Source organism: Frankliniella occidentalis, unplaced genomic scaffold (genome assembly GCF_000697945.3).
Source record: "Frankliniella occidentalis isolate FOCC.00 unplaced genomic scaffold, Focc_3.1 Scaffold6, whole genome shotgun sequence".
Classification (NCBI taxonomy): domain Eukaryota; kingdom Metazoa; phylum Arthropoda; class Insecta; order Thysanoptera; family Thripidae; genus Frankliniella; species Frankliniella occidentalis.
In genome coordinates, this window is record NW_026267136.1 from 2,269,762 (window position 1) to 2,280,148 (window position 10,387).

A 10,387-nucleotide genomic window follows, 5' to 3' on the forward strand; every position below is an offset into this window, starting at 1 on the left:
ACCCCAGTCGTATGTTACACTGTCTCCCTTCATCCTGCCCTGAACTTGCTCTCATTAAACCGTGCTGTTTCAATTAGTTTTGAACTACGAACGCGCTTCTTTCAATCGATGTGACACACTTTACATTCTCACATATTTATTTTCAGTCACGTACGTGTATCGCGTATTTTTGTTTTTATATCTCGTCCTTGTATGCGCCTGTTCCATATTCCATCATCCTGCGAGTCCTTGCAGAGCCCCTCCCCTCCTGGACCGCGCAGGCCGCCCCGCACCCGTTTAGCTTTCGTCTCCCTCCCAACTCATTGTGAATCATTGAAATGTTTCGCGTCCCTTTGTGCGGCCGTCGACCCTCTCTCCCCCTACCTCACTCACACCCATAATTTTTGTTTTCTAATCCTGTCGCTCTCATCGCATTCACCCTTACCCATCACCTTCCTCAAGGCGCATGCGTGTGTACATCAGACGCAGTCCATGCGACATCTCTGTGCGGCGCGCGGTTTTGATCGATCCTGGAATTTTTGTTTCTGGTCCCGACCCTTTCTGTTTGCTTTCGACCCTTCTTTGATACCGAGGGGATCACAGGCAAAGCCCGGTCGGCTCTCATCCCCTGCCGCAACACTGTCGTGGGCAGGGGCTGTGCCGCCGCTCTGTACTGGGGTCGGACTGCTTGGGGTCAGCGCCAGAGGGTGAGGCACACGACACATGAAACATCCTTCTCTTCCGCTCGGTACTTATGAACCCGTGCTGCTCGCTTTGTTGTCACTCGACGATTTTCCAGAGGAGGGATCTCTGCGGCGGTTGGACATCCTTCTTCCCCTTCTCGCCAACCACTCCTCTTTCCAATTTCCCCGCCTCTCCTATTCGCGGGTACCTGCCCCCAAGCCCCTCCGCGCAACCGCTTTCAGCCCTTCAGCAACAAGTTTCTCCTTACCTTGCACTGCTTTATGCCTACCTCACCTTCCGTATTGTAGGACTTTTTTTTTATTTCGCGTGCGAGCGACGCCAAATCCCAACGGACCTGAAGCAAGAAAACGAGAAAAGGGAGAGGAGATGGGGAGGAAGGGAGGGAGGGAGGAAGGCTGGATAAAGAAACAAAATTCTTGTCTCTTGTCGCCTAGGAGCAGCGCCTCTACCCGGTCTTTCTTCTCTCACGAAAAGGAGAATCAAATTTAACCTGCGCTGCTGTCGAGGGATACTTGGCATTCCCCGTGTGGCGCGAATGGGTCTGCGTTCCGAAGTGAGTCGGGGACGGTCACGCGGATCCCGGGCAGTGTTGTCGACGTGCGTCACGTGGTAGGCGAAAACGTCCCTCGATAATACTCTGCGCAGGCCTACGGCCTACCTACTACGCCTGCCTAATAGGCAAACCTTTCTCGGTAGCAGTACACAAGTGCAAATGCTGCCCAGTGGTCAAGCTTATCGATAAAGGATACAGTCCGCCCCGCACATGTCTGAATTCGTCTGATTTTTTAAAATATTTATTTTTCTGACCAACTCGTCGTCGGCAGCAGCGGCTCCCGGGTGAGGAGGCGTGCCTTCAAAGCGACGCGCCGTATGGGTTGCCTGGCCACAAGGCGCGAGGCACTCTCGTCCCTCGCAGAATGCCTTTCCGCCATTCGCAAAATTGCATTTAAAAGCAAAATTGGGGTGTTAATGAGAGACATAGGGTGAAAAATGTTATACAACACCACTGTGTAGTGTAAAAATAATAACATTTATTGCCATCGCTGCTTATTTACTTATCACATATTATTCATCAGTCTGTGTAATCCTAGTGTCCAAGAGAGCCGCGTGAGCAGAGGCCAGCGGGAGTTGCTCTCAAACGGATAGAGGAGAGAGAGAGAGAGAGAGAGAGAGAGAGAGAGAGAGAGAGAGAGAGAGAGAGAGAGAGACTGCCCCCTTAGCGTCGCTAGGTGGTGCTATACGGAGCTGTAAAACTCTGTAGGCTGGAGGACCCTAAAAGCTGTGGTGCCATTTCTTTGTCCTGGTGAACGTGAAGTGTGTGCGTGCGTGCGTGTGTGTGGTGTGTGTGTGTGTGTGTGGGTGTGTGTGAGTGTGACGCCTCGGTTTGTTCCAGAACGACCTTTGTAGTTTTGCACACTGAGAGGGTGCCCGAAAAGAGAGAATGCGTTGACAGAAAAAAACTAACACCAAAGAGAGACGAAAAAGAATGCGAGAAAAGAAACGCGATCACCTGCGCCGTGTCCCGCTGCGTGGCCGCTGATAGCTCCCCAAGGTTTGCGATCCTGCTCCAGGCATCGACTGCTGGTTGGTAGGTGGTGACAGGTTGACGTTGATCCCGGATGGCCGTGTCTGGCCACGTCTTCGTCCCCCTCCTCACCATGGCTCGTGGTCCGCCAGGCTAGGAGCGTGGGCGACGACGGGCGCTGCAAATACAGAGAGGGGGGGAGTACGCGTGAGCAAGCGGAAGCTATGTTGTTGTTGGGCCCCAGGATCAACGGCGTCCGAACCCAATAGCAGGGCAGAGTCAATACTCGAGGAGCCTTAAACTGCCCCTAGAAAAGTGAGGGGGGGGCATGAAAGTTGATTTCTCTACTCTTACAAAAATACTTGGGAATACTCGTTGCTGTTGATCCGTGATCGTCTAATGTATGTACTCACCTTGATGAACAACGGGAACTGGCACAGGTTTCGGGATCGGCACGGCAATCTGGCGGATGACTGGGACGGGCACAGGCTGGGCCACAGGCACGGGCACGGGGTGCGGCACGGCGTAGGGTGCGGCCACGTGGTGGGGCACGGCGTAGGGCCGGTCCACGGGCACGGCGTACGGCCTGTCGACGGGCACGGGGTGCGGCTGGGGCACGGCCACTGGGTACGGCCGGTCCACTGGCACGGGCACGGGCACGGGGACGGGCACGCCGACGTCGCGCGTGACGGGCACGGGCACGGGGTGCGCCACGGGCACACCCAGCTGCCGGTTGACGGTCACGTGCTCGCGGATGACGTGCGCCGGGCCGATGACGGCGCCGCCGCCGAGGGACAGTCCGCCGAGGCCGTAGAGACCGCCGGTGTTGAGGCCGAGGCCGTAGAGGCCGGCGCCTCCGAGGGACAGTCCCGGTGACAGTGCGATGCCCCCGAGGCCGTGACCGTAGGCGACGCCACCGCCGAGGCCGTGGCCCAGGGCGATGCCACCGCCGTGTCCGTAGCCGGCCGGAGACAAGAGCCCCGCTCCGCTCAACACGGCGCCCCTCTTGACGTGGTGGGGCGGTTCCGCTGTGGCCGCGATGAGGAGCTGGGCCTGCAGACCAGGAACAAGGGCATGTATTCGTGTGTCGGCTGCTGGGAGCTCCTGGAGTCGGAGAGGGTCCTCCCCTACTACAAGAACCCTGTCTCTCTCGCGTGCGACCTCTCTGCAACCGCGCCGCGGAGTCCATCGCATTCAGCTCCGGAGGCAGCAAGGGTCGGGGCCGCCGCCGCTCTGCGCGAAAGAACCCCGGAGCGCGGCGGCCAACAAGACCGGCGCGGGGGCCCTCGTCCCGCGTTTGCTTCGAACCGGAAAGCTATAGTTGAGAAAGCAAAACACCAATACCAACAGAACGCCGCGAGCGGGGCACTGTGGGCTGCTGGGACGGGGGCGTTCTCAGCGACGGGCCACGACGACGACTACAAGCAGAGCAGAAGCAGGGGTGGCTCGGGAAGGAGGAGGGCTTGCGGTGGGGGTGGGAGGCATCGGGTCGCTGCTGAAACTGTTCCCTTCCTGCGAGACCAAGTTGTGCGCGGGCGGACCCCAAGTGGTGCCCGAGTGAGAAAGGCACACCCGGACCGAGATGGATGTGTAGATGCCAATGAAGGGGGCCTGCTAGGCCGCGGGCGTAAAAGTTTCACTGCTCCCCCAGCTGTGCGTTCGCAAAGGGTTTGAGAGGTGTTTTGAGGAAGGTTATGCCCGCCGCCTACGCAAAATTTATGGCGGCAGCAAAATTCGCGCGCGCGTTTTCACTGTCGTCGCGGCGGCTATTGGCGGTGTGCGACCGCTTCCCGCGATCTGGAGAGGGAAAATATTGCCGTATTTACGCATCTCCCTCTCTCGCTCTCTTTCTCCCCGGGGTAGGGCCGTTTAGGGTTACTGAAACGTGCTGATGAGTAGCGCGAGTGCCAAAAAGGGAAGAAAAAAGGATACCTCTTTGTTATGGCGTGCGTGCGCGTGTTTTTCCAGCTGCTCCACTCCCCGACACCTGATAGTGTAGTCGTTTGGATTCGGTCCCGGCGGGAGGGTGGTGGACCTTAATGTAATGGCTTTAATTACTGAGGATGGACCCGTCGAGCATGTGCACAGGAGAGCCTAGCTCCGCCCTCAGTCCCCAGAAAGCACGGTTCCCAAAAAACCTTAAAAAAAACTTGGAGTCATAATATGGACAGTCTAGAGAAAAAGTGATCCGAAATAATTCTAATGTTATTTCTTGGTATGTTTGTAATTGATTATCCATAAAAACTGGGCCTGGACATGCATAAAAAAGTGGCCGGGAAAGTAATGGAAAATGAGCGACTAACTGTGGCATTCCTAAGGTTCTTTTCAGGTGCTCCTCTGTTTCATACAATTGCAGTGAAGGTAACACCGGGAAGTTAATTGTATTGTATCATATTTGCAGCAAAGGGATTTTACAGGGGGTGGGCGTTCGCAAGCACTCTAATTCCAACGTAAAGTTTTCTGCCGAGATCGAATAGCTCCCCTGCTCTCAGAGAGTAGGAGACCTCTACTCGTAAAGATGGGCCTCGAGGGTGGCTCGCACGACCCTGGGGGCCCTGACCGCTCTCCGCTTGTCTTGTTTCATTTCTCCCGCTTTGTGGTCCCACAGCTGCCCCCCTCCCTCCCCTCCCTCCTCCCACCCGCTTCATTTATCGCACCCGAGCTTGGCGTCGCTACAGTGCGAGACTCACCCCCTTCCCCAAGCCCAACAAGTATTCCATGCGCCAGGCCGGCCGTCCCCCCACGAGGCTCAGGCCACCCCTCGGCCAACTCCAATAAGTGGCGCGAAGTGTGATATATGCCGAGGCGGGCTGTTCGTGGCTCGGCCCGGCTCGGTCCTCGGTGACGGTGGCAAAAAAATAATATGCATCGTCAGAAAAACGAAACTAGGTACAAAAAAGACAGGCAAAGAAGTGGTGGTAGCTTTTACTTTGATCTTGGGATCTCTCTTCTCGACTTTTTGGGGCGCGTCCTTCTCTCGTCAACGGTTTGCCCTTTATAGTATTCCGTTAAAACTACGTCCTCACCTCATAACTTTTTCTTGTTCTACATTTTTTTTTAGTCACTGGTCTTTCCCTCTTTTGGCGGCGAGTTCGTCGGCTCCTTCCAATTCCTGTGAGGAACTGTTAAGACTTACATTTGTTTGTCGGCTTTGAATGGAACACGCCTGCGCGCCTGCGTCCTAACTAAATGGTGAGGGACAGTTTTTGTACGTAGGCTGTATGTGTCTTTGTGCGCATCTAGACAAGATACACGTTTGTATCTACGTTACAACAACAAAAAAACGCATTTGTACCTCCGTACAGATAAATATGTATCTGATGAAGATAAGCTCAAAAGACTTATCTAATCTAGGTGCAAAACTTGTCCCTCCCCATTTAAAGGGTTAACGATATTCTCTTTTCGGCCGTTTACGACCGTTAACGGTTCATCAACGCTGGTGACGTTCGTGTATTCCCTTTCTTGTTTTTTTTTTTAAATATTGCGGTAGATATTTCCTTGTATTATTTGTTGCTGAATAGCAACCGGCGAGCCACCTTTATGTGTCCCTCGGCACCACTGGACGGCAATCCTGGCGTCTCTCCGCCCCTGGTTCTCTTTCCCGTCCACGAGCCAAACTTAGAAAAACACGCAAAAGACTGTGTGGTGACCCAGTTTTACTGCTATTCCTTTGCCAGAGATTTATGTACTGCTTCGTCCGTGATCGCACCGTGCCTTGAAAATCGAATCGCGTCCTCTTCTCTTCGCGTTCAAAACGTCTGCGAGCATGTTGGAGAAAAAAAGGATGTATATGATTTTTTTACGAAAATAAAACAGTAACGATAGCAGACCCAGAAGTGGGCGACAGGTTCCAAAGTAGAACTGTCTTCATTCCTCGGAAGCGTTTAAAACGACTCGTTTGTCGCGGCAACAACCTTGGCATTGGGGTCGCTTATTCACCTGTGCGTGGTTGCTCCTCAAGGAATAAAAAAATATTTCTCCACAATATCTAAGAAGGTTGTGTGAGTTATTGTAAACATAGTACACATACACACAGGACGGTGGAATAATTTCCACCCGCGCAAATTCTTGTAAGGGTTACAGGAAAGTTTTCTATAGGAAAGTGTGCTGTAAAATTACAACTTAAAATTGTAAAATTACACGCTCTATGTTTTGATTCTTAGAATCCATAGACGATTAAGAATAAATTTAAAACATGGTCTGTAAATCGGAAATACAAAATATGTTGTAAATTTACGATAATATTTTTCGCAGTGATAAAGCAGAGGGCGTGGAAATGATGACACGAATGCAACACCCCAACAATAATGACGGGCGACCCTAACCTGTGCCGTCACTGTGCCTCATACTCACAAGAATGACGCTGGCGACGGCTGCCCTCATGTTGGTGTGCTGCGTTGCAGTGCGCTGCTGTTGCCAGTGCGGCGTCTTTCTTATATATAGACTGCCACAATGCGGGCGGTTTGCGACCGCCCCCGGCCCCGCCCCACGACGCCAGTTCAGCACGTTACATGAGCACACCCTTGCTGCTGGACCTGGGCATGAGCCCCAACCCGCCGCACTTTTCTGACTCCAGTAGCAACGACTGTCTACTAAAAAAATACTTACAAATTCCACTGAAAAATGTGAAGATTTTTTAAAATCCGAAGGAAAAATACCGAGGGGGCAATAACTCCCTTTTGTTGTGTACACATGTTTCCCGAAATACTTGATTCTCAAGTTTAAGCGATTTATGTTGATTTCGACTACCCTTCATCCTGATGATTCCCAGTAGGCAGGCAGCGTTTAAAAGTAGTGATTCCTGGAGTTATTGACCACTCGAAAAATACTTTCTTAACAATTGTCAGTACCTGTTTGTTTTTTGTTGTTGTTGTTTTTTTTTTTTCAAGAATACGGTATCTAAGTTTAGATGTGCGAAATTTTGCGATTTCGAAACAGTTTTTCTACGACTTTTCAACCCTAGTGTAAATTTTACAGTCCCTATTTATGCCCCTTCTCACACTTAAGAACACGTTTTCTCTCTCCGAACCTCTTTCTCCTGGTGCGCTCCCAGAGGGACCCCTCTATGACAAGTCACGGTGCATTGCCAGGGTGTACGGATAGTTGTGCAAAGGCGTCCCTCTATTTGTCAGTCTCATGGCAACATCTCTGGATTTGCTCTGAGGGAGGGGGGGGGGTATTTGTATAAGTCTATGTATCCCCAGTGTGTGTGTGTGTGTGTTCTTCTGCCCGCCTCACGACATTTCCCCGTATTTTTACTTTTTGTCATCTTGTCCTGTAGCGTCGACATACCATACAGCCCAGACGCTGTTCGCCTCTATGGTTGATAAATGGAGACGTTACCTCCAAAAGTCTCTTTTATTATTATTGTGCGATGAGATCTAACTGAACTAGCCTAGCCTAGGATTGAAGCGGAAAAGCGATTTTGTGTTGCTTGTAGCGCAATGTGTTGGTGATCCCGAAATCGTGACCAGCATCTCGCGGACCAGGGATGCCCCCCCACCCTCTCTTTTCTTTCCCTCCCCTCCTGCCCGCTCCCTTGTCCGACTCGACTCCTGCTCGACTGGCTCAATAAGGGAAGTAGTTCTGGGAGTACTCACAGTCTCTCCCTCCCTATCTCTCTGGTGTGTGTCACTTTTTCTGTCGATCGCGGTCGAACGGGCAGCGTGAGCGACTCGCCACCGAGTCACGAAAGACTGGACGAGTAATTGAAGGGCGTGGAAAAATATGCACTGAAAATCTAAGTGTAGGAACTAGACACACGTCGCGGGGCGAATTAGTTTAATAAGCGAGTTAATAACCTCTTGCAAGACATAGTCGTTTGCGCTTTCAAGCAACAGTTTTTTTTGTTTTGTTTTTTGTTAACCTGCTGTTGCAGGTTGCAGATGGACTTTATTTCCTCACGTGCAGGAGGCGCGTGACATTCGTTGTATATTCGTAGTCCCGATGCGTATTCGCAGCTTTTCCTTCTATTCGCCAATAAGGGAGGGGAGGAGCGTCTTTCGACCCCTTGCTCAGGGTCGCCCTGGTACCTGCCGGTAGGTCGCCGCGAGGTCAGTCGTCACAACAAGAAATGATGAGGATGTAAATCGACGGGAGGGAAAGACGCCCCCGTTCGGCTCATGGCGGCGGGCGCTGCTCTTGTTAGTCCCTGCGCCTTGTAGTCGAGGGAAACATGTGCGCTCGGCGAAAGAAGAGAGAGAGAGAGAGAGAGAGAGAGAGAGAGAGAGAGAGAGAGAGAGAGAGAGAGAGAGAGCAGAAGGAGAAGACGCCGTATAACGAGAGGCTCGTATAAGCGGGTTACATCGGGTGGTATATGGCCTGGCCGAAAGCCTTTGTACATGGTGAAAGACGGAGGGAGTGCGCCCGTGTACGTGTGTGAGAGACAGAGAAACAGTCAGAAATGAAAACAAATTCTATGGACTGCGCAGTTTAATATGTGATCCCCTGTTTTAACCACTGTCAAAAATATATTCGTCCATGTACGGATTTATTTGTCCATGTACGGATATATTTGTCCATGTACGGATATATTTTGTAATTTGCCATTTGCAAAACGGGCCGTACATGTAGAACCTCACTCTCGCTCGTTGTTCGATTCAAAGTTGATACGCAGGGACAGGGCTTAAATTTTTACAATTTCAAATTCTAATTGTACGACTTCCCATAGAAAATTTGTCTGTACCCTCATCTGTACCCGTAACGACAACTTTTCAATGTGACGGGGTAACGCGTTCAGTCTGCGCACTACCCCCCCCCCCCTGTCTATATCTCTCTCTTTCTATCTCTGGATGCTTACACTCCTCATTTACCCCACCCCTTCTCCTTGTAGTATAGTTACGGCACCCGTTTCCTGGACCAGTCTCCAGAAGCCTAGGCGCGGTAGAGTGTGCAATAGAGGTTGACGAATCAGTTTGTCACTGGGTTCGAATCGAGCGTTTTCTAGTTTTCTGCTTCGCGTGGAAGTGATAAATCACTGGACACACGTACGTCGCACGTTTCATTGAATGCCAGCAGATAGTGCGTTTTTTATAAGCATTTTAACTCACCAAAATTCCCAAATTTGAATATTCATACGATATACATGGTATTGGACATTTTAATGCGTTTCTAAAGGGAATGCGCTCTAACGCCAATTGTTTGACCTTGTCCAGCGTTTACTGCGCTGGTGTCGGCCATTAATGGTCAGCCCTTTTCTTGACGCTGTTCCGTTGCGCTCTCCTCTTCTCCCCCCCCCTCCCTTTTCCCTCGTCTCGTCTACCTTATTCGTCCCCTTTGCGTCGCGCCTCTTCTGTATACGCCGTCGTCCCTGTGTTATTTGAGAGGTACTCACTTCGCCCCCGCCACGCTGTCTGCTGCAAGGGGATAGAGAAAGAGGGAATGAGGGAGAGAGGAGTGGTTGCTACTCGTCCGTCGCTCCCTCCTCCTCCCCCCCCCCCTCTCTCTCTCTCTCTCTCTCTCCCTCCCTCTCCCTCCCTCTCCCTCTCGTCCCCTTTCATCAGGTCCGCCCTTGTTGGCCAGTGCGCATCAGCGTTTGTTGATGCGCCCTTTGAACAACGTCCCCTTGTCGCGTCAAGGCTGTTTGTCTCTAATGGTTGTGCGACCCTTCCCCCCTCTAATTCAGAAGACCAGCCCGAATTAGCTCCTTCGCCCTTCGATCTAATTCCTCTTTATTATTTTTCGCGCCACCTCATTGAAACTCCGCCAGCATATCACCACGATCAGCCTTCCCCCCACCCCCCACTCCAGCCCGTCCCCCTCCTTATGCTCTACGGCATCGTCACCACCGCGGGTCGTCGCCATGCGCACGCCGTCGTGACCGTCATCCTCGCGAACGGCGGCGGGTTCGCGCGCGAATGAGCCAATAACTCAGGTGGATTGGCCGTAAAGGGCCGGGCGGGCGGACGAGAGGGACGGAGGGTGCGTGGCGTCAGGACGCAGGGGCAAGGGCGCCGTCGGGCGGGCGAAGGGCAAGGCGACTGAACGGGACGGAGGGGAGGAACATTTGATTCATGAGATGAGGAGGGGGAGCGGGGTTACTTCGGCAAGGGTAACCAGTAACCACTGTCTCCCTCGGAAGCCTCCTCCTTCCCCTCCCGCCTCCCTCACGGGTCTCTCTCGCCTGGGGTCCTCTCGCTGGCCCGGACTAACCTACCCCTATCTAAACCCCTTACCCCG

General features: G+C 52.5%; 1 protein-coding gene across 1 annotated transcript; it reads right to left on the reverse strand.

Moving 5' to 3' along the window:
• Nucleotides 1-1,695: 1,695 nt before the first annotated feature.
• On the reverse strand, nt 1,696-6,749 carry LOC127750050 (keratinocyte proline-rich protein-like). Its single transcript, XM_052270567.1, has 3 exons — nt 6,563-6,749; nt 2,623-3,262; nt 1,696-2,387 (listed from the first exon to the last, which is right to left on the reverse strand). The coding sequence occupies exons 1-3, from the start codon at nt 6,590-6,592 to the stop codon at nt 2,338-2,340; spliced, it is 720 nt and encodes a 239-aa protein (XP_052126527.1). The 5' UTR covers nt 6,593-6,749; the 3' UTR covers nt 1,696-2,337.
• Between the last annotated feature and the right edge of the window lie 3,638 nt (nt 6,750-10,387).